Source organism: Carassius gibelio, chromosome A19, assembly GCF_023724105.1.
Source record: "Carassius gibelio isolate Cgi1373 ecotype wild population from Czech Republic chromosome A19, carGib1.2-hapl.c, whole genome shotgun sequence".
Lineage (NCBI taxonomy): Eukaryota > Metazoa > Chordata > Actinopteri > Cypriniformes > Cyprinidae > Carassius > Carassius gibelio.
In genome coordinates this window covers 13,738,650-13,762,670 of record NC_068389.1, presented here as the reverse complement: position 1 = coordinate 13,762,670, position 24,021 = coordinate 13,738,650, and the positions used below count along the sequence as shown (strand labels likewise).

Genomic DNA, 24,021 nt, shown 5'->3' with positions numbered 1-24,021 from the left:
CAGACCTAATTAAGAACTTTACTTAACCAGGAATTATGATTTTTTACAAACATGGCACTTCCCCCTCAGAAAATGCGTCAGGAGCTGCTTTCTAGGCAGGGCAGCGTGGATGCGACTCTGGACTCTGTGTCCAAGCTTCTGAAGTCTGCAGATGCATCGACAGCATCTGGCCTTCAGGGGGCACTACAGGACCTGAGTCAGCGCTACACAGCAGCCCAGGCCAAACAGGCTGAAAGAGAGACTGAGCTGCGAGGACTTTTGCCTAAGTTGGAGAGCTTTGAGCGCCAGAGTGCAGATCTCCGCAGCTTTGTGCAGAATCGAGAAAGGGTTCTTAGCCCATTAGGCCAACCTGACTGCAGTGTGGATGACTACAGACAGACCATAGAGGTTAGTGAATTAGGTTTTTCCCACATATATACACACTTTCTGAAAGAATACATGTTTATTGGCAGATGTCCAAAGATGTCATAATTTATCTCTCTATTTTTTAAGGAGGTGAGATCAGAAATTACCCAAGAGTCAAATCAATTAGAGTCATTTGTCGAGCTTGGTTCAGACCTAAGCCAGTCTGGGATCCTTGCCAATGTACAAAGCCTTCTGGACACAACCAAAGAGGTTTCTGAGGGCTTTGCACACTTGGAATCCAATGTCAATGAGAGGTGAGTGGATATTCCACTAGCGTTATTTTAGTATTGATTTCCTGCATGATTATCATTTTTATTCATATTTTGAATTAGCTTTTATTTTCATAATTTTAGGTTTCATTTATTTTTATTTTTATTTTGAGCTTTTGTCATTGTTTTAAATATTAATAATTAAATCAAGGGTTTTGTTTTAATTTTTTGTTTAGTGAATTTAATGCTTGTACTTATTTTAAATTTATTTCAATTAGTTGCCGAAGCAGTATTTCAAATTTTTATTTAGTCCAAATGTTTTTCTAAAATATTTATTTGATTTTATTTCAGCCTCTTTCTTTTTATTTTCAGTTGACAAACTGTTTTAAATAGTTTACGCTGGCAATAATAACCCTGTCTTCCTCATTTAACCTCTCTCTCCAGACTGGAAAAAACAATTAATGCTGTAATGAAATTTTCAGGATATTGTAATGTTGTCCCCCTTAATGCCCGTCACAGTCATGAGTAGAATAGTTAGTCTGTTCTAAGCAGTTCTCTGTGTCATAGTTTCATCTTGAAATATGATGCCCTGCCAGCTCTAATTGCTTTGACATTTGACATGACAAAAATAAGACCATTCTAATAAAGACAGTATGGACTGGGCCAGAATGTAAACCATTTGGCCACATCCCTTCTTAAGATGCCAGACTTGGACTCCAAGCATTTCAAATGCCCTCAGAGACATAAAACATTTCAGTCATGTGTTCAAGTCTAAATCCACTCCACATATCTCTAGAAATACTTGTGAGTGGGAAGTGGGATTATTGTAATATAAACTGAATGTAAAGTGTAACATGTTGGGACATGACTTCTGACCCTAACTGCTGCTAACAATGGTAGAGAGGCATGCTGTCCACATGAGTGGAGTCTGGCTTAATATTGCACACAATGTCCTGATCTATCACCATGACCTAAAATAATAGCATACAGTATTTACATTAATAGGAGGTCAGAGGTGTCCGGTTGTGTCCTTTTACAAGATATTTTCTCTTGTGGTGGTTTAGATTTAGAATTTCTGCTCTTTAAGGTGTGCTAATTTAACTTGCTAATTTAACAACCGTAATTTAACTTGTTAAATTGTTAATAATAATGTATTAATAAGGGGTAGGCTCTAGGGAGGGCTTTGTTGTCCCAATAAGGCAGCATCTTTTTATTAATTTCAATAAATAAAATCGTTGTTATTAATATCGATGTTATTATTGCATCCTGTTAATGTACAACAATACTGATGTCCAAGTAGTATCTGCCACTATTTATAATTATAAATAGCATCTAATTAGCTACTATTTATTTACACTTATTGCAAAGATCAGCTACTTTTACGTAACATAAATAGAATGGCTATTTTCACTTAGTCTAAATAGCACATATCTAAAATGCTGCTGTTGTCTCTAAGTGTAAATAGTACATACAACTATTTTCACTGTAAATAGCAATTGGCAGGGGTGTCCAAAGGCCGGCCGCAGGCCAAATACGGCTCTTGGATGAATTTCAAATGGCCTGCAGGTTGTCTATTGAAATGTAAGCTATTATATGTGGCCCGCCAATCATTTTTTACAAATCATGCAGTTTCACAATGTTAGCACAAGGTGACAGCTCAAAATTTTAGGCCAGATGTATCTGTAAAAGATGAGTGACAACCATTTGATAACTCATATGTGCTGTCATTTCTTTAGCGCACCGAAAGCGGAAGAGCGTTACTGTTATTAGCTTTTCCTAAAGACAGCACAGCATGAGCTCCGAACTAATGCATTTACTCACAGGTCTCGATCTGAACATTGCTGTGAGAAGGTTTGAGTTTGAAGCTGAGCTCTCCCATACAAACCACAGATGTCACAATGATTTAAACTAGTTTAAAGGCAAATGAAACGACTCTGCCATTCTCAACAACACTGACGCGGAAACCAGGAGAAACCGTTTGACAACAGTCCAGTTAGAATCATTTTCTATTTACTGTAGTAACACTAAACCTACCTAATTAATACATTATTATTATTATTATTATTATTATTATTATTATTATTATTATTATTATTAAACACTCGTTAAGCAATTGATTCCCAATTTTTTCAGATGTGATATTTGAGGAAGAAAAGCGAGTTTGGAAAAAGGTGAACTCTAACCCAGTCGATTGTATCAGTCGTTACTCCCCAATACATTACTCTCCAACCCACCCCACTGAAGACGTTCATTTCCAGCGTTCAACGATATGAAATGAATGAGACACAAGTGTGTTTATTCTTTACTTTTTTTCTCGAAATGTAACGTTTTTTTTTCAGAATTTGAGTTTATTTTCCACATTTTGAAACATGACGACTTTATTCTCGCAATTTAATGAGTTTAATCTCAATATTTTATCGCAACTTTTGTTTCTTTAAATTTTACGACTTTTATCTCGAGATGGTTTTATTTTGGTATTATTGCTTGACCCTAATCCTCTTCCGTAGTGCTCATTTTTTTCCTCATAAAGATATTTTTAATTAAGAAAGGAATACTACGTTTGAAAAAGAAGATGAAGTATATTCACAAAAGTGGTTTTATTTTACATCGAGCCAGTTGCCTCATTGGAACCAGCGTTGTGTTAACATTAACAAAACCGAATCTTTTTATTAGTGGTTTGTTGATATTTAACTTTTTTCCTGTGTCCTTCACAGATTTGATTCCATCCAGAGCTGCGTCCAGCAACTGGCAGAGTTCCGCTCTCGCTCTGGCTCCCTCCTCAGGTGGCTGCAGGCAGCACAAGAACAACTTCCTGCCAAAGAGCCCAATCTAAGCACAGAAAGCCTGCAGAGAAGAGCACAGCAGCTTAAAGTAGGACTGTAGTTCTCTCTGTTCTGACATCAGTGTCTGTTTTGAGCTAGGTGAGCTGTCATTAATTATGAATTACTTCTAGGATCTACTCACAGAATGGGAGACCCAAGGAAGCCAAGTTCTGGAGTTGAACAAGACCAGCTCTCAACTTGAGAATTTGATTATTAACATCACATCCCCCAAGAACAAGGCTGGTAGGCAAATCATCATTGTGGATGTTCAGGGCCAATCCTACTTTTTGTCTGTAGCTAGTACTTTGTGTTTCCACTGTGACACAAGTAAATATTTGGTCGCAAAATCACCACTTGTAGAGGATATTTCACTCAAAAATGAAAACTGTCATGAATTTCACACCTTCATAATCAAAACTACTTAGCCTTTCTTTCTTTCTTTCATTGGAAACCAAATTCAAATGTGTGTGTGTGGATATATGTATGTATATATATATATATATATAAAGCTGGCTATAAGTTGCTCTAAGTATGAACAAAAGCTTGATTTATGTAGTTTTTATGGCGTTTTATATCCTTTCCCAATTAATGTATTACTCCATGGAAAAGAGTAATCCATATGTTGCTTAAATGTTTTTTATTTGTGCTCCATGGAAACAAAAAGAAAAAAGTTAAACCAGTTTAAAATGATATAAGGGTGGGTTTTTGTGTGAACTATTCCTTTAAATTAAACTAAATTTATGCATGTAGCAGACGCTTTTATCCAACGCGACTTACAGTGCATTCAGGCTATCAATTTTTACATATCATGTGTTCCCGGGGAATAGAACCCGCAACCATGCGCTTGATAAATCAGTGCTCTACCAATTGAGCTACAGGAACATTTTAAGCATCGATCACCTTCCAAACTACTAGTTTTGAGCACACTATGTTTGTATATGTGTCTCTGTATCTAAATCCTCTGTGTTGAGTTTGTCTAGCTGCTTGTGTGTATGTGCTGCTCCAGCATGCCTGTGAATTACGTGTGTCTGTGTGTCTTTCTCCCAGGTGTTTCCCAGCTCAATGGTGCTACCAGCCCAAACAGTGTTAATGGCATTCACACCTGTAAAGGTGAGCTTCCTCCACACCTTTAGCTAGTGAGCTGTGCAGCATCCACATCACTGGAGGCTTTTCCCTGTTAGTCATTTCTATCTGTTCTTCCCCTCTCATGGATAACTCCTCATCTCTCTTCTTCATCCCCCTTTCACTCACTCTCCATATTTTTCTTTGCATTGCATCTTGTCCTGTTCTGTTAGTTTGCTTTAAGAGTATGTGCAGATCGGTGTCATCTGTCTTTGTGCATATGACCAATTTGTTCAATTATTTAGGCTTTCTTTCATGCTGATGGTGCACCTAAATCTGGTGCAAAGTAAACAGTTTCTCTAGTCATTGTAGTCAATATCCAATATATTGTTTCCCATTGTAGTGCATCAACAAAACTGCTAATGTAATGTCAGAAATAATGAATATTTTTGTGGTTTGGAGGTTTTTTTTCTATGGAGCCTCACACATGGCATATATATAGTGTTCATGGATTTAAGAATTTGTTCCTGCAGCTTACTAATTTTTTCCCTTTTTTAGGTAAAAAAATAAATGAAAACAATGGAATAAATTAGTACAATGTGGCCATGATTTACCTTAAACAAGGCAGTTAATCAATGAAACAAAGTTGAATGTTACTAAAACATCTACAAATTAATAAATTGTGGAGCAAATTCTTAATTTGTGACCACAATCAATGCTATGTTCCACATATCATGTGCAGAACTCCATATGTTGTTCTACACAACTGAATGGATTTTAGTCCAGTTCTCATTGCATGAAGAATAGCACAAACGTGATGCAGTTTTCTAACTATGTGGCCTTGTCGTTGGCCTGCTCTGATTTTACTTACATCAACATTCCTTCACTTTTACCCTCAGACTTGACTGAGATCCAGGTGGCAGTGGCAGATGTGAACTGCAAGTATGAGCAGCTGGGCAGTGACCTGAAGGAAAGGAAGGGTAGGCAAGAGGCCTCTCTTGACCTGCGGCAGAAGGCCAGGCAGGGCTCTGAGGCACTCATCCAGTGGCTAAGCCCCCGTGAACAGAGCCTGGCACAAGGACAGACCGCCTCACCTTCTCGGCCAGAGGTGGCGCGTGCTCAAGCCCAAGAAACTAAGGTATCATTTTGAGAGAATTTAATCTTTTTTGAACAAGTGGTTTAAAACTACAGGCCCCCACAGTAATCTGGCAAATCTGTTTTCATTTCCTGCAGTGTTATCCCATAGTTCTCTAAAGGAGTGTAAATCAGTAGGCTAGCAATCATTGTGACAGACATCTCACAGTCAGGTATATGTTTCCAGGTTTTGCTTACTGAACTTGCCGAGCATTCTGGGAAAGTGGAGGATCTGAAGAACATTCTCAAGCAGCTGATAACAGATAATCCAGACTCTCCTGAAGCTGAGACATGGAAACGTCAGCTTGAAGACATAGGTCAGTCAAGTGTTTTAGATGCATTTCCATTTATAGGACTTTGTCCCTATAGCAATAATTAACTGTAACAACCACATAATAATACATTATTATTCATTTTTTACTAGTCACAAGGTGAGAGTTGGGAACAGGAAATGGAATGCTGAAAATAATTCTTTATCTGTTTAATATTTGAGTGTCATCGTTTCTGAAGCATCAGGATTGGTCCTTGTGATATTTGTTCTAAATATTGCTCTTTCTCTTAGACTCACGGTGGACGAAGGCCAATCAGACGGCAGCACAGAAGCAGACTGAACTGGAGGTGTGTGCTGATAGACTTGGTAGTTTTGCTGCAGCAGCCAGTCAGCTGGGACCATGGCTACGAGAAAAAGAGCTGATGATGAGTGTATTAGGCCCACTGAGTATTGACCCCAACATGCTCAACACACAGAAACAGCAAGTGCAGGTAAACAAATTAAATACATTTTAAAAACTATAAAATACTATATTTTTTAAATACTAATAATTAAATACATTTTAAAAACATTTTAAACCGACTTCAAAAGGAAAATAAATTATTGATCAGTGACGTTATTTCATAAAATAGTTCATGCAAATGTTTTACAATAATAAAATAAGTTGTTAAAAACTATGGTTGCTTATATTCTTCTCTTTTAAGTGCATGACTGTAAATTCTTTTAGTTTTTTGTTTATTTGTTTGTTTTTATGAATAATAAAAAAAAATTGGTAATTGACATCATGCCTCAAATTTTCATAAAAAAAAAAATCAAACTAGATGTTTTGTTCTCAAATCCCATCTGCTTAAAAAAAAATCACTTTCATTTTCTTTCTTTATCCCGTCAGTTCATGCTACGTGAGTTTGAGACTCGGCAACCCCAGTTTGATCAGCTGACTCGGGCAGCGGAGGGAATCCTCTCCCCGACTGGAGACGAGGGTTCTAGAGATGGACAGGACTTAGAGGACGTGAGGCAAGAGCTGGCAGACATTTCACAGCAGTGGGAAGACCTCACCTCTCGTCTCACCGGCCGCTCACAACAGATCGACCAGGCGCAGGGAACCAGCGAGCGCTACCTGGCCCTGCTCAGGGAGCTGTCTCAGAGCGTGGCTGATCTAGGTGAGAGGCTGGATGCGCAGGCCTCTCTAAGCGCTCAGCCTGAAGCCCTGCGTCGTAGGCTTCAGGAAACCGGAGCGATCCGTGCTGAGCTGGAACAGAGACGGGGTCAACTGGCCCAGGCTGAGCAGCTGTGTTTGGAGCTCAGCACAATTGTGGCCGAACCATATCTCAGAGACGAGTTGCACAAGAGATTGGAGAGTGTGAGCGGGCCACTCAAAAACTTAGAAGAACGGGCAGGTGAGTAACAGTTTCCAAATAAAGAAATTAAGGCATAAATATTAGTATTGTAACTTTACAATAGCATCTGGTAAACATTCCTGTGTTATTTCACAATGTATATCACAGAAAAACTCAGTTTTGCAATGTCAGTTTTTTTTTTTCCAGTATCGTGCAGCATGTGCATAATATTTACAGTCCCCCTCTCTGCTGTCTTTCAGCTGATGGCTTGTCCCAGCTGCAGGCTGCCCTGTCCAGCACTCAGCAATTCCAGCAGATGTTTGACGAGCTCCGTGGCTGGTTGGACGAGCAGGCTGGGAATCACACAGCTGGGGTTTCTGATGCCCTTCCTTGCCAACCTGATGCTCTAAAGACACTTTTGGCCCAACAAGAGGATCTCCAGCGAGCCATAGCACAACAACGTGGATCCTATGAGCTCATCCAGGCTGAGGGGACATCTTTGCTAGCATCCCTCCCTGCTGGAGATGAGCGATTAGCCCTACAGACTCGATTAAACACCATAAGGCAAGACTGGGAGGGCATGAACCAACAAACCTCGAATAAACACGGTCGAATAAAAGAGACACTGTCCCGTGCTGAGCTGTACCAACAACATCGCAATGAGCTTGCACCTTGGGTTGCAGAATGTGAGGAAAGGGAGGCAGAGATCCACCCATCACTGGATCCCTCCGCCTTAGACGAGGCTTTGCAAAAGGCAAGACAGTTGAGCCTAGACTTGGATCGTCGTCGCCGCCTCTTAGATTCTCTGAACAAGGCAGCAGATCAGCTGCTGGAGCAGAGCTGCACTGGTGAAGAGGAAGTGATGGATGAAAAAGCCCAGCTTAATCGCAGGATAGATGGTCTTTCTGAGCGACTACAGGGACGCACGGCTCAGTTAGAGGAGCTGGGAAGCAGACTGAAGGAGTTTGAAGATGGGAGACTGGCTGTGGAGAGAAGACTCGAGGCAGCCAGGCATCAGATCGAGGTTCAGGAGGCACTTGGGCCGCAAGCTTGTAGCAACAAAAGCCTGGAGCGTCTTCGTAACCAACAAGAACTCTTAAACTCTATACAGCCACAGGTGGTGTACCTGCGAAATCTGGCTCAGGGGCTGCTGCAGGATGCGCCCGAGATCTCCAGGGCCGGCGAAGACGGTGGCCAGAGGCTTTTGCAGCAAGCTCGTGATACGGAAAAAGAGTTTGAAGACGTTACTGAGAAGGTGAGAGAATCTGCACATGATCAGGAGCCTCTGGAATGTGCCAGGACTGAGGCTGTAGTTGGGATGTTATATATATAACCTGATCTGTACTTTATGTCTGCGCTCATGTTGAGTTTGCTGAAAATATGACTCCATATTTTTCTGACTGTTGGTTTAAATTTGTCTTGTTCATTTTTATTAATTGCTTGTATTCAAGATTTGTCGCCAAACACTATAAAGTATTTAAGATTAAAATAGTTTGTGCATTACTTCATGTCTGTGCAGTACATTTTGAACATTTCATTTACCGTATTTTTCGGACTATAAGTCGCACCTGAGTAGAAGTCGCATCAGTCCAATAATACGTCATGACGAGGAAAAAAACATATATAAGCCGCACCGGACTACAAGTCGCATTTATTTAGAACCAAGAGAAAACTTTACTGTCTACAGCCGCGAGAGGGCGCTCTATGCTTTCAGTGTAGGCTACAGGAGCACTGAGCAGCATATAGCGCCCTCTCAAGGCTGTAGACGGTAATGTTTTCTCTTGGTTCATTTCTCTCGGTTCATGTCAAATGAATTTTGATAAATGAGTGGCACCTCACTATAAGTCGCAGGACCAGCCAAACTATGAAAAAAGGTGTGACTTACAGTCCGGAAAATACGGTAACATAAAGACATATACTTAGCACATTTTTATTGTACTTTTACTTAAAAGTATTTACATGACAGAAAGAAATGTATTAGAATAAACCTCTAAGGATAAAAATAAAGAGCTAAAGTTAGCTATCACTTAGTAAGGGATTGCAAGTCATCCACACTGTCTGTAAGCATTTGTCCCTTCTCTTTCCCCCACAGACAGAGCAATGCTGCTTATCCTTGGAGTCCCGGCTGCAAGGTGTGGGAGAAGTCCAGTCACGTGTTCGGGATGTTTTCTCCCGCCTGGCTGATTTGGACGACGAGTTGGACAGCCTTAGTCCTGTGGGACGGGATACTGACTCCTTGGCCTCACAGGCTGATGCTGTTAGGGGCTTCCTGAGTCGACTCGGTGCCCTCCGTGCCGAGCTAGAGAGTCATGGTGGAGAATGCACGACTATGCTGCGTAGAGAGGGGAGCTCACCTGATCTTCTGGCCCTCAGGAGAGAGACTGAAGCACTAAGCAGACAGGCAGGCAAGCTGGCAGAGCGGGGCCAGAACCGTCTGGCACTCATAGAAGCCGCAGAAGAGCGAATGAAGGAGTTCTACGCCCGTCTAGCTGACCTACAAGGGTTGCTGGGACGGGCAGAGGATGTGCTGAACACACAGGCCGTCGTGGGGACAGAAGTGGAGGTCATCAAACAGCAGCTTCAGGAATTCAAGGTAGGAAAAGTTTTAGAAATCTGTATATCATCCATCATTTGCAGCATCAGATTGCTTTCTGTGCTAAGCACTGTATGCTAACAATGTTTGTGTGGCACTGGCGGTTTTAAAGTTTCAGCCTTAGAGGGGCTCAGCCCTCCTACGTAAACATGAGCTCATGTGGCAAGGGTGATTATTTCTTGTTTTTTCTATATTAAACAAGGTCTAGCAAAGCTTATGTTGTGCAGCATGTGGTTTACCCAAGTATGACGTGTTCCTGAATGAACCAGCCTTCCCCTGAATTCAAAGAACAATGATTTGCAGATGATGCAGGATAATGTTCCAAATATTAAACCATAAGCAACCCAAACTCACATCACATTGCAGAGATGGAATTTATGTGGAGTACTGTTGCTGCAAACCCAACAGCTCTGAGACACTGAAAACACCAGCTCATGAGTTGCTTGAGCAACAGAGGGGACACATTCTTACTGTTCATATAATTAAATCACAACCTTAATTAATCCTTCTTTACCAACATGTTCTTGCTGTTTTCTTCTCATCATGTTTTCTATGATGGTGGCAAGAGAATGAGGAGAGACATGTCAGCTCTTAACTCTTCAGAGTGGGCAGCTTGAGTTCACCTTTCCTCCCCTGACCGTCTGATGAAATGTCTGTATCTCACTTACTCATGTCTCTTGAGGGTGGCGAAAGAAAGGAGAGTGTGAGAATGAAGAGGTGTAGGTGGAAGTGGGAAGGAGTAGAGCTGAGGAAAATGACGGATGTTGTGGGCGTCAGAGACCTCCAGGAGCAGGAGAGTGAATCAGTGCTGTACAAAATATGCCTTGCTGAGACTGAATCATTCCTTCCTCCGCCATGTTTGATTGCTCAGCAACAACAGAACGACTAGTTTAAAAGACTTTAAGTGGTATTGAGCTAGTCCGGTGAGCTTTAACTAACATTTAAAGATTTTAAATGGCAATAAACAGTTAGTGCTTTCAAAGTTCTTGGAGTTTGGAAGGGTGTAATTTGTCACTGATTTGAGTTCTTCAGAGATGTTTTAATTTCCTGCGAGGAAATTCATCCATTTCATACGAATCATCCGAGTGTTTTAATTACACAAAAATATTAAGCAACAATTGAAGCATATTAATCAATATTCAACACTGATAATAATAAGAAATGTTTCTTGAGCAGTGAGTATATGAGAATGATTTCTGAAGGATCATGTGACACTTAAGACTGGAGGAATAATGCTGAAAATTCAGCTTTACCATCGCAGGACATACATGCCACTTACATGACATTTTAAAGTATATTTCACAATATTAATGTTTTACATTATTTTGATCTAATAAGCCTTCAGCCTTTTTGAACATTAAAAAAACAAATCTTTCTGACCCCAACCTTTTGAACTGTAGTGTAGTGATTGGTGATTGGTCAGTTTTAATCAGCCAAGCAGGCAGAGTTATTGATCAGTGCTCAGATATGAATTATGCATACCCACATATGTATTATGGGCAGTATATTCGTCTGTCATTGGTTAAATGTTTTATGAATGAAGTGTCCTTGATCTGTCTTCATGAATTGTAGAGTCTTGGATGACTGAGGAAATTCTTTTGTCTTTTCCTCATGCTTTTTTCCATTTTTGAATATTTCTGCTGTTCTACTCCCTGTCTACCGACTTGCTTGTCTCAAACCTTCACTCCGCTCACGTGCATGTCTAATCAGTACAGGGGTGAATTAGGGTTTAAGTATTAAGTCAAAACAGGACAAAAATATAAGCATATTTAGTACAATATGCTTTAAAAGTCCATTGATGGGATAAACTTTTATAAAATCCCAGTTTTTTCCAGGTATAGTAGATTTCTATGTCCATTGGGAAATATCACTTTAAAAATAATAATGAGCAGCAGATGCTTAGTTGTGTCTTTATAAATACTTATTCTGACTTTGTGTGACATGCATAGCAACTGGTATTGCAAACAAAGGCAATGGAAAATTACTTCTTAATATTGTCCTTGTGACCTTGAAGGCCTTGAAACGAAGACCAACCACATATGTCTAACTCATGAAGACAATACAAGATGCAGTGTGAGCTATAACACTAAAAGCAAAACAATATAAGTTAATTATTTGTTTAACTTTTTATACAAATAAATATTAGTGTCAGTTAAAATTTTTAAAAATATATTTTAAAAATATAAATATACATTTTATTTTCAATAAAGAAAAATACGGAGACATTCAGAAAATAATGTTAATTTTTCATTTAAATGCTTATGTTAATGTTATACTGCCTGAATATAATTTGTAACAGGAAAAAAAACAACTATAACATTTGAAAAATAATTTTTCACAAGTGGACTTTTGAACACCACTGAATGTATTTGCATTATTTTGGTTATTTTTAGGAATCTGGGGAATGGGATCTCATTCATTACAAAGGCGAAGTAGAGAGAAAGACAAATAAAATGACGTCTGAAAGATATCTTTGGTATTCGTCCAAGTTGGCTGCCAGCATTTGTCATTTTCCCATCCTCTCTGCCCCATTTCTCTCCTTTCATCTGCCACTTTGTAATGAAACATTGTAAGCTAAATTTTAGAGCAGCCCATTCGTCTGCCACAAAATGCCTCGCCCCACGCAAGCCAGACTCCATTTCAAAGACACCAAATCCAAATGATGTCATTGCTCAAAGGGGTGGAGAGGGGAGGGTGAGCCTGTGTGTGTGTGTCTGAGAGGTTTTTTGTGTTGTTGTGTAAGCTTCGTCGGGGCTGCTGCGGGGGGCATGGGGTATTAAGAGAAGGTGTCAGATTCGTCAGTATCATTGTTTAGCTTCTCAACAATGAGCGTATTGAGATGTCGTGGAAATCGGCTGGAGAGAAACACGGAAAAACTTGTCCCACTTGTGACTTCAGTGTGAAATGTCTTGCCGGTGTGGTCTGGTGCTTCCTGTCTGGTGGATATGTTCTCATATTTAGCAGCAGGTTGGCGTGAGCTATAGGATGATATGTAGACACAGAAGGTGTGTTTGTATGTTGTGGGAGTGTGCCCGCAGGTCCATGTGTGAGAATGTTTCTAATTCCAGTCCGTGTGGAGCGTCCGGCATCCCAGCTGTCTCCCAACCCTGGACCCTGCGAACACACTCACACACGTTCACATAAGCAGGGAGTGGTTACACCCTCTCCCTTAAATTCCTGTCCCTTATGTATCCTTGCACGTTCCCATGTCGCCCGGTCCCAGAGCAGCTGAGGCTTGAGCCGGCAGGGCGGGATGAAGTGCTAGACTGGAGTAAAACGAGGTCCCCTGTCCAACTGGGAATTCCTTAGCAGGGCTGTTTTGAGGAGAGAATGGCTTCTAAATCACATCAGGTTGTCCATGCTGTCCTCACCCTCACTTATATCTTGATTTATATCATGTCACCCTCACTTATATCTTCACTCCCTTTACTCTTTCCATCCCTCCCTCACTTTGTCTATTTTTACTGACTTCTTTTTACGTGGTTTGTGATCACAGCTTTCCTCCACAATAACAACTGGGCAGACTATGCCGTGACCTGCCCTACCCCCACCCAAACCTTAGGGGTTTCCCTCTAACGTCATCAATCTTGTGGCCTCACAATCACGTGAAGCAGATTAGCACTGATTATTTTCCTGGAAGAATTGATTTATTACCATTGCATGGTAATGCAAAGTTCTTGCAATATTAACAAGCACTGTATATTAACATGGTTAATCTCATAAAGAAGAAAAGCACTTATATATTTTTTTATATATATATTAATTTGCATATCTCATGAATTGAGGAATCAAATTTCCCTTGATTTTTTTTTGACGTGTAAGAGACCATTGTACTGTAAGAACGTCCTGTAAGTGTCAGAGCACGAAACTTGCTTGTTAGTCCACAAACAGCTTTTATTGAAGCCAAGATCAGAAAATGACTTGTTTCAGGTTTTGTCACATTATGACGTAATAGTGCAACGAAAGCCCACCTCTGCAGAATCAGATCAATGCCTACTTCTACATCATCATGTCGTTGGCCCCGCCCACTGGAGCATTAGTGAGATGAGAAAAAAAGGAAAAAGCAATATTGGAGCCATGGCCTAAATAATAACATCACCTTCCTAATACTAGTAAAGTGTTTGTTTATTTTCAACTATGAGGATGTCTAAAAACATTATTTGTTCATTAAGTACATTTCACTGTGAATTGTTCGGTAAGTCAATCACATTTTCAGTGCAGACTTATAGACAAATAGACTTTTTCTGTACAGTACGGATCCGACCATAGACTGTAAAAAAAAAAGATCCGACAGTAATACCAAAACATGTAAGTGTTCCTTCTAATGCCTAATCTGTGATCAATGATTTGTGATATGAGATCATTCTGTGTTTCAAAATAATTCCTAGCTGTTTAAGCTTCAGTAAATGAATCGAGTGACTAAATAGTCAACTACACATTGTTTCTCTGAGTAACGGGAAAATAATCTGTTATTTAAACTGTGATTAAATTCTATACAGAAAGCGATCAAAGAACACTCCCTTTATTTATAATTCCTGGAGCTGTCAGTCACACAGCGTGAGTTTATTATCAATTACTCAAGTCTACACTGCACAATGAATGTATTATTTACATAGTGTTTACACTGTAAGTTGTGATGAAAGCATTCATGAGTCAACAATCTGTCATCGGCTACAATGATCCTTTCATGCGACTGGAGTAGATCTAAATATAATGCTTAATCATCACTTTTCATGATTAATCTCAACAGCTGTAATAGTAAAAACATTTGGAAAGTTTTTGAGACGGCTCCACGTGTAATAAGCTACTTACTTCGTATTTCAGCCAATCCTAATGTAGTAACATTATAAGTTTACCTCAGGGGGAAAAAATGCATAATTGCAACAGATATTACCATGATGTATACTTAGACACTTTTGGGATATTCTGTCGACCCAGAGATCCTATCGAACTTTGAGTTGTGTGTAGTTAGATAACAGTATTTCAAACTTTGCTACAGTCTGTGATTGTGATGATGATATGTCTTTTGTAGCCTCATACAGCTTTTTAGCTTTTTCTTTCCAATTCCGTGACCTCTGATGTCAGTGTAGCATTATTCATGTTTCTGCAGAGTTTCTGTGGAACATCTTCAACCTCAGAGTGAAAGTTCTGTGAATGTAATGGTTTGGTCAGTCTGCTCATGTTCAGTTTATTTAATTTTTTTGCACTAAAGGTTTGATTAATTTAGGATAACATGGTTATACTGATGACTTAATTGACCCGGTTCTGTCCATCACACACTGGCATTCGAGTGTATGTGCACATGTTTGTTATGTCACGCTCTCTCTTGCTGTTCAGCTGTTGTGCATTACTGTGGCATTCCATAGAAAAGCCCACTTTCCTTTCCAGTTCTTCTCTGTTAGCTCGCCAACAGAAATAAATAGGAACTTAATGTAAATAGGCTGACCCCACTGACATTTGGTAATCATTGCTAAGATAATAATCAGTGTAATGACTGGGTTTGTTATTTTATTTAATTTTACTTAAAAAAAAAAAAAAAAAAAAAAAAAAAAGAATAATATAGTTTTAATAATATAAAAATATTAACTAAATGTGAAACTAAAAGTGTTTGTTGTAAATGTGTTCAAAACTTATTTTATTGCTTTAATTTTGTGGCAAGATGAGACTCCTCTCTCATTCTTAGGAAAGGTGTTTGTATTTCTGTCTATGCTTCATATGTCTTTGTGTTGCTGGTGGTGAGAGAACAATGCAACCATTGACTCATTCAGGTAAAGCCTGGTGGTTAATTATAAATCTACTGCTGAGATAAAGACAGAGAAAATGAGAGACATGCTACCTAGTAACCAGTGTGACAAAGGGAACAAGAGAAGAGGGTGGGTAGGTGAACAACCGAAACAAACAGATGAGGCTTTCAGTACCTTTTACTTTAAGTGCAGTCAGGCAGGGAGAGAAAGGAGGAGTGGGCAAGCAACAAAGAAAAAAGTAAAAAAACGATATCAACAGGTGTTCTGCTGAGGCAACAAAAAGTCAATAATGTTCTCGGGCCTCGTGCTTGTTTTGCTGAGTGACTGCCAGTCTTTAAATGGGGGCCGTTTTAGCACAAGACACAAAGCACTATCAGCACTTTACCTATGCCAGTCAGTTCGGTTTCAACAACAGAGTCTCTTTATGGGATTTTGGGGGCTCTGAACCCCTCCCTCTTCCTGTCTGAGTCAAGACTGTGACTCTTTAACCAGGCGTGACAAACGGCCAAATGACCAGTTACTGAAAGAATGAGGAAAAGTAGAGTGGGGGATGCACCAGTCACGCAGCCATGAATTCAAGTGTAATGATAAGATGAGGTTTGGATAAGTTATACATGTGTAATCATTGTTTTGGTTGTGTGTTTTGTACAAATGAATTTGGTATTACAGTTTATCTTCTAGTTGTGTCTGGGATGCACATGTGTCCGGTTTTAAATTAGACAAGTAATACAGCTAACTGAAATCTAGTTTGATGTGGGTTGAGGGAGAGTGCACGAGCACCAGCAAAATGGACAACAAACCTCTTTTGTCTCTGCAAAGGTTTGTGTTGGAAGCGGCCATGACAGCTGCAACTCAAGTGACACAGAGGGGGAAAGAGTTTATAAGAAAGACAGAGTATTTAGCTTGCTTGACATGCAGGCCACGGGGAGCGTGGTGGTTCAGAAACCGTTAGATCACTGAGGACGAACAAACCCCTCCCCCTTTTGATGCGAGTGTGTGTGCATTTTTCTGTATGCATTTGTGCTTCTCGGACTGAGTGCTAGGAATAATGGGCAGACAAGAGTTCAGTGTTTATTCACTGCTGGAACAGAGAGATGAAATAGTTCAAAACTTACCATCATTATTTACTGACCCTTATTGAAATCCCAAACCCATATGACTTACTTTCTGCCACGAAGCACAAAGGAATATTTTCTGTGCAATCACAATGAATGGTTACTGAAGCCTTTCAGCAGGGACTTTTGAGCTATATTCCACATCTTCTGAGGTCATATGATTGCATTGTGTGAGTAAAAAAAAAAAAAAGTTATATTAGGAAGTTCATGAAAGTTTATAACAGAACTAGAATTGTCTAATGTGTCAGTTTGTTTGTCGTACAAAGCTAAGATATAACTTCAGAAGGTTCAAAACATAGCACTTCAGTTGCATTGGCCTTTTTCCTTGGTGTGTTTCCATCCTTTTTGAAATGTAATTGCATGAAAAAGAGCCTGGAAAAAAACATTCTTTAAAATTACTCCTTTTATGTTTCACTAAAGAAAATCATGTGGGTTTGAATGCCAAGAAGAGTGAACTGTGATAGAAGGATAAACAGATTGTGATCTGCAGTAAAACTGAAGTGCTTAGCACAATATGCACAGAATAATATTAAATGCTCACACCTTGTATTCCTGTTTCATGTTGGTCTGGGTTGGTGGACACTTCTAAGTGGAATGTTCATTCATTTTCATGTTGCGTTATCCTAAAGCCCCTCATCGGAGGCCCCCCCCCCAATCCCCTTCAGGTCTATCTTGATAGGATTGTGTTACAGAAGTGTAGCAGACGGGAATGCACAAGTGGGGTGTTTGAGTATGGCAGACTTTTGTTTGTCCTCCTGTATTGTTTTGCTTTTACAGAGGGCCCATCTGAAAAAGGGAGGGAGGGGACAGAACAGTCAGAGGGAATGTGTGCAGGGGATTTTTACTTCCACGTATATCAGTTTATTTGAGGGGGTAAAGAAAGCCAGCCATTATTTTTTTTTAATTCCCTCACACAAGCTCCCTCCTCTTTCAGCATGGCCACTCCCACTTTAGTTATCATTTTCACTCTCACTTTTCCTATCTGTCTGTCTATTGTAATCTTGAGTTTGTGTTTTGCCTCAGGCATGGGCTCTTTTTTTGAGTTCGTGTTTATACCAGATGATTCAGGTTTATATTACAGCAAAGTGAAAACGAGCTGTATCAGTTACACAGTTGACTTACTGAAAGCTTACTGTACAGATGATTGAAGAAAACTTTTAGTGAAAGCTTGTAGCCTCTCCATTACTTTTTTTAATTTGCAAAGATGGTTTATATAGTGCTTAGTATGCGATAGGTTGCATGCGTTATCCAGTGATTCTGCTGAAACACGTCAGATCCCTGTATTGGTCACTCCCACTGACTCCATGGCCCATCCTCCCACTCACTTTATCTTGGGCTCACTCCTGTAGCCTTTTCTCATTTTTTTTTTTAGAAGGGGAAACCAGTATGATTGGACCACTTCCTGTGTTTTAATGCTATAGCAGGAAACAGAACAAACAGAGCTGGATTCAAACAAAAACAGTGAGAGAGAAAGGAGGGAGTGGGAGCAAGAGAAAAAAAAACAAGGCGAGAGTGTGTGTGAGAGAAAGGGGGAGTGAACGAGAGAGGAAAACTGGGAGATTTTTATAGCAGCTGCAAACCATTTTAGCAGTGTACTGGCCTCTAAACAGATGCAGAGAAAAGCGTGTACGGGAAAGATATTCTGCACAAGAAGAAATCAGAGAAAAGAAGAGAAAGAAGCTTGCGTGGAGCCGAGCTGAGCCCTTGTGTTTGGAATATGTGTGTCCGGGGATTGTCTGGAAATCACAGTGCCTGAAGTGCAAGGCAGCACTTGGAATGAAGCTCTGTCTGGGTCTCTGCCTTCTGGATACTGTCCCCTGACTCTCCACTCTCTCCCAGGCTGTACCCTCTTCATAGGATCTCCATACCCTCAACCCTCCTGGACACAGAAGCCTTTTGGACCCTTGGATTTTTTTCCAAGCTCTGGATGAAAGTATTGCCCAAAGAAATTTGTATTTTTTTCACGTTTTCGAAGAACATCTTTTTTTACTTTAAATATGCAATGAACAAGTCACAAAGAGTGTTGGATTTTATTGATTTCAATCCCTTGTGCACCGTTTGCTGAAGAGGACTAGATAACAGAGGAGGATGAGGTATTTCAGACACAGATGGCTTCTCTTCTTGACATGCTCTATTAATGCTTCATTATAGTATTAAAAAGAAGAAGCAGAAATGTATAAAGGATACATGGCTGGAGCACTGGTAGGATTGTCAGAAACGTGAGTTCCTCACGGTTTTTATTAGTTTTTCTTTAAAATATATTTAGTGTTATCAAGTAAATTTAGTTTAGTTTTTCTTTTGTTGTTTTTTTTTTTTTTAAGATGCCTTGTTTTTGGAAATACTTCCAAGGATTTATCACTATTACATTAGATACTTAGAAGAAAAAGGGAGATGAGAGACAAAATCTCCTGGCTGGCACTTTTTGTTTTTTTTTGCTGAACTCAATTTTGTGTAGTGTGGACTTCTCACCTTAAAAGGAGCCTCATACAGCTTTGGCTGGTGCTCTTGAAGCTGGTGAAAGTAGCTGAAGCCCCGCTTTGAGTTTTTTCTGTTGTTGCAGCAGGAAGGAGAGTCAAGAGGAAGCAGCACTAAGGAAGGAAAGGATTTTGGATTTTGCTCTTGTTTTGAGAATTTAGAACTCTTAAAGGAAACAAAGGAATATTGTCCATAAGGGATGTTATTATCCTGTTATGGATTTTGCACATCTGACTCCGACACTTACCAGTCCTTTTGTATTTTTTTTTTATATTTAATATGTTACTTCAAAAGTTTATCTGTGCAAAAGAGACATTTCTAATGCATATCAGCACTGCACATGCAGATGACGACATGTAGTTCTGAATCGAGGGCTCGTACCTTTACTTATTTGGATATTTATGTTGGATGTTAAACATCATAACACATTGTATACTGAGAATTCGGTGCATGACCATGTATGTCTTTATTACAGGACTCATGGGTGAATTATCGAAGTAGTTCAGAACCTCACTATTACTCACAGCAGGCTTTGTTTGTGGAATAGTAACCATCCCATCTCAGCCCCTTAAGGGCGCTGTGGTTTGGGATGGGAAAACCTTTGAGCCGCCCGGACTGCTTGCGGCAGAACCCCAGGTGTCTTGGGAAGGGTGATGATGAGGAGGCATACATTGAGGACTGCTATGTACCCCAGCGCTCAATTTATGATACTATGCGCATCAATGAGCAGATTGATCAAGGCTCAAAGCTCAGCCAGCCTTCTCGCAGCACTCTGGGCTCAGGGGGCGGTGAGGGGAGTACACTCTCCAGCAATGGGACATTGGGAGCTGACATAGGTGGAATATTTGTTGCACGGGGAGGTCCCACAGATGCAGGTCTGAAAAAGCTGGATGAAAGAGTTATTTTTGATGCTCTGAAACTCACCGGTGACCCTCAGATTATGTCACCTGTTGGAGGAGTCGGCTCTGCAGTGGTCATTCCTACATCAAATTCAGCTGCCGTTGGGGCAGCTGTTGTGACCAAAAGGTGGCACCAGGGCGGTGACAAGAAGGACAATCCAAATCGGCGCTCTTGGAAAGCTTTCATGCCCCCTACTTACCCTGAGTTTGCAGAACGTCTAGAGCATTCACCTGGAGAGAGTGGAGAGAAACGTCTGTCTGGGTCTGGAAGCCCAGTCTCTCCTTTCCATCCTGGACCGTCTTTACTAGCCTCATCTCTAGCTTCTACATCATCGACACCATTGGCACCACCTTTCTCACCCTCCACTGCCTCATCTGGAGGTCCTCAAACTCCACCTGTCTCCAGCTCTCCGTCTTTCACTCCCACTGTTAGCCCTATTCCTTCCCATCTTCCTCATCCAGTAAAAAAAAAACAGCCCCTCCAACTGCATTCTCACAAACCTGCTACTGCTCTGTCTTCTCCCTCAAAAGAACAACCACCCTCAGAGACTACTACTTTTACTCAGTCAGACTCTCCACAACCTCGTCCTAGTATCTCTAAGGCTGAAAGAAAAAGAGGCAAACAGTCTCAAGCCCCAATGTGTGTTAGAAGTGTCTCCGAAGAACCACCACAAAACTGGGATACTACTGCAGCTAAAACCTCTGATAATGAGCATGACTCACCCCTACTGGAACATGACCAAGACACCACTCCACTAATACCCCCAAAACCAGTATTTTGTCCCCCCACTAAAGCCCGTACCTGGCCCCGTAGTATGAGGGGTAATAAAAGGTCATTGGGGCATGGGAGGGTTCTTTCTATCCTGCCCCCACTGCCCCCTGTACTTGGTGAGGAAAGTGATGAGGAGTCTTTGTACCTGTTGGATCCTCCATCACCTTTCCTGCAAGAAGGAGAAGGACTTAATTATGGGGGTTTGCCCCTGTCTCCTTGTATCAGTCAAGAAGGTGGTGAGGATGGTTTATTGGGCTGGCTTTCACCAACTGGTGGGCTACGAGAGAAGACAGCCTCAGAAATTTGCTTTGAAGAAGATGAACGGAGAATCTTGGAAGAGTTAGAGGAGGAGAATGAGATTGATAGAGAGCAAGAAAAAAAAGAAGAGGAGCAGAGAATGGAAATGGAGGAGAGAAACTGGCAAACATTGTTGAAACTGGAGAGCAGTGAAACAAGTTGTATATCTTGGGAGGTAGAACAGGAGGAATCGCAGTTACAGGACTGGGAGACACAACAACTTGCATCCTCAGGCCACTGGCCCCTTTTGACACCACCTGTAGGATTTGGAGGCTCAGAGGCCCCCAGTGCTTCCCCCTGCCCCAGCTCAGAGGCGGGTTCAGATGAACTCTTTCTTGAGCTGGAAAGACAGTGTTTAGAAGAGGACACAGACAAAACAACTGTTTCTAAGCAGAGGGATCTTTTTCATGCTTCAGAATACTTGGATACCTTTGACAACCTGTTTGTGGTGAAAATGGATCAAGTTGATGCCAAACATGAATGTGACATTAAACAGCTGTATGATGAACACTGTGCTGTGATGTCAACACATGATGTCACAGATCATGTAGAACACACAGATCCGATTGATCCATGTGCAACACAAATTAATCAAAATTCAACAGAAAATAAACAAAGCTGTTTTTCGGTTATTGTTATTGACCAAAGCCCAGACCAGCTGCAAAGTTGTCTTCCCTGTTATAGTGAGAGTAATAATCATGATCATGATGATTATACTTCATACATAGCTGATGCAGATGTTTTTGATTCTGAATCGAGTGGCATTCAAATCTCACACCACGATGGGACTGTGGCATCCGATACTATTCAAACTGTGAGCTATGAGCAACCAGAGAGTGATTCAGATTTAGGCAGTGGGGCGTCATCAGGTCACGAACAGCAAGAGGATGGGGAGGTAATGAAACAAGATGAGACATCTGACATTCATATCTCCTTACAGCATGGACTTTTCCCTTTAGAGAATTTGAATACAGATGCTGAATGTAATGTGAATCTTGGCATCTGTATGACTGATTTAGAAGGGGTGGACATCGGGGACAGTATTCACCAGTCCCCAGAGTGCTCGGTCTTGGAACATGAGGCAGAAAGGGAAGTTAGAAGCAGTCACTATGAGACGGTCTCTCATGAGGATGCAGTTTTCTCTGAGCCTGCTCAAGTAACTATGGAAATGACCTTCGACCAAGAGGGAGCTTCAAAATCAGAGAAAAAAAAAGAGATTTCAGTCTCCATGGAAGCATTTGTCCAAGAGGAGATATCATCACATCAGTGGGGAGTAACAGAAGCTGTTCAGGGAACTACAAGTACGCCAAAATCAATCGCTTCATACCCCCAGTTAGAATCTCCTAATATCAGTATTGAATCTGCTCCACCTTCCCCCCTGCCCCTTTTGACCACTAAACACGACTCGAGAACAGCAGGACTTGACAGTAAAGATGCTGATGCTTTTGTTGCAACAGACAGTTTTGTTTATTTAGCTGTGGCTGTACTACCTCAGTATCCTCAGGATTGTCCCTCATCTCCATTAGTGGAATCAGCCTCTCCGAGCCCCCTCCCAAAATGCTGCCCTGAGCCAGAGGAAGGGGCATTTCTCTCCTCCGATAGTTTTGTTTACCTGGCAGCCCCTGAGCGACTTGTGTCTGATGGGGGCTCTGCTTGTGAAGACTGTCATGATTTGGACTCTGAGTCAGAGGAGACCCAATCTGGTGTTGATTTTGTACTTGGATCAGTGACTGGGGATAGTGAATGGGACTCAGATGGATCAGGCTTAGACCCTGTGCACCAACAGAGAGACCAGTGGGAGCATCTAGATCCAGGACTTTTACATGGTCTTTTTAATGAGAACAAGAATGAGCCAAGCCCTCAAGAATGTGTGGAATCACATGACAATGACTGTGAGGACACATTTGAAGCAAGTCCTGTGGAACAAAGCTCACCAGAAAAACATGACCTTGATTTGGACACAAAGGTAAAAAGGATTTATATATTTTTTTCAAGTTTATTAAGGTGGTTAGTGCAAAGGTAACTCTGACCCTTTTGATGCCCCAAAAATACTTAACAACAGTGATTCTTAAACTGTGTTCCGAGGGTTGGTTGTCTGTTTAAATATTTACATTTTATTAAAATAAATAAAATAATTGTAAATGACAAAAGCACCAAAATTAAATTAGTCTCTGAATAATCAACTCTTAACTGTGAATTGAGCTGATTGCATTAATATTTAATTGTGATCATGTTTCTGTCAGTTATTCATCAGAGTAAAAGGTGATTTAGACCAACCTTCTCACTTCTACCTTCTAGCTCGCGGTTTAAATTTGGTTGGTAATAGTTGGTGATTTCCACTCAGATTTGAGATGTTAGGTGGTCCACATCTTTTTTTAAGTGCTCTTCGACCTGAAATATTTTGAGATACAATTATTTAAAATCACCTCACCAATATCCCTGTGAAGTCTACTAATGTTGTCCTTGAGGGTTTTTCCTGAAGATCTTTGTACCTCACAAAGGTTTGTGGTTGCTGTCCACTGTGGTGCTCTGTCAGAGAAATAATGTAGTTTAATGCTGCAGTAAATATTGTCCTAGTTTTATAATAGGGTACAACAGGGCTAAATGTACATTTTAAGGTAATTATGTTTTCACTACTCCCAGTGTATGATTGCAAAAAAAATAAAAATAATGGAGCAACGTATTTTGTAGAAAAATACATTTTCAAAAATCTGTTGATTTTAATTATCTTGAACAAAACTGAAAATAATTTCCAAGGTCTTAATAATATAAATATAAAAAAAACATGCTTACTCCAAAGTAGTCAAAGCCTAGTGAATGTTTGTGTGTTTGGTTATAGGCAAATGGGTTTGTGCACACATTTGCATGTGCTTGCTTTGTAGCCTG

General features: G+C 40.5%; 1 protein-coding gene across 22 annotated transcripts in view; it reads left to right on the top strand.

Annotated features, from left to right (window-relative positions):
- LOC127935428 (microtubule-actin cross-linking factor 1) overlaps window positions 1–24,021 on the top strand; it is a 156,356-nt gene that overhangs the window by 104,023 nt on the left and 28,312 nt on the right. For 21 of the 22 annotated variants that reach the window (XM_052533284.1, XM_052533271.1, XM_052533281.1 and 18 more), the window contains 11 exons: window positions 70–387; window positions 493–659; window positions 3,329–3,485; window positions 3,568–3,679; window positions 4,484–4,546; window positions 5,398–5,636; window positions 5,820–5,949; window positions 6,195–6,394; window positions 6,793–7,300; window positions 7,501–8,495; window positions 9,333–9,833. In XM_052533284.1, the coding sequence (XP_052389244.1) occupies window positions 70–387; window positions 493–659; window positions 3,329–3,485; window positions 3,568–3,679; window positions 4,484–4,546; window positions 5,398–5,636; window positions 5,820–5,949; window positions 6,195–6,394; window positions 6,793–7,300; window positions 7,501–8,495; window positions 9,333–9,833 (3,390 nt within the window). The remainder of the gene's footprint in view (window positions 1–69; window positions 388–492; window positions 660–3,328; window positions 3,486–3,567; window positions 3,680–4,483; window positions 4,547–5,397; window positions 5,637–5,819; window positions 5,950–6,194; window positions 6,395–6,792; window positions 7,301–7,500; window positions 8,496–9,332; window positions 9,834–24,021) is intronic. The other variant, XM_052533266.1, reaches the window with a different exon arrangement.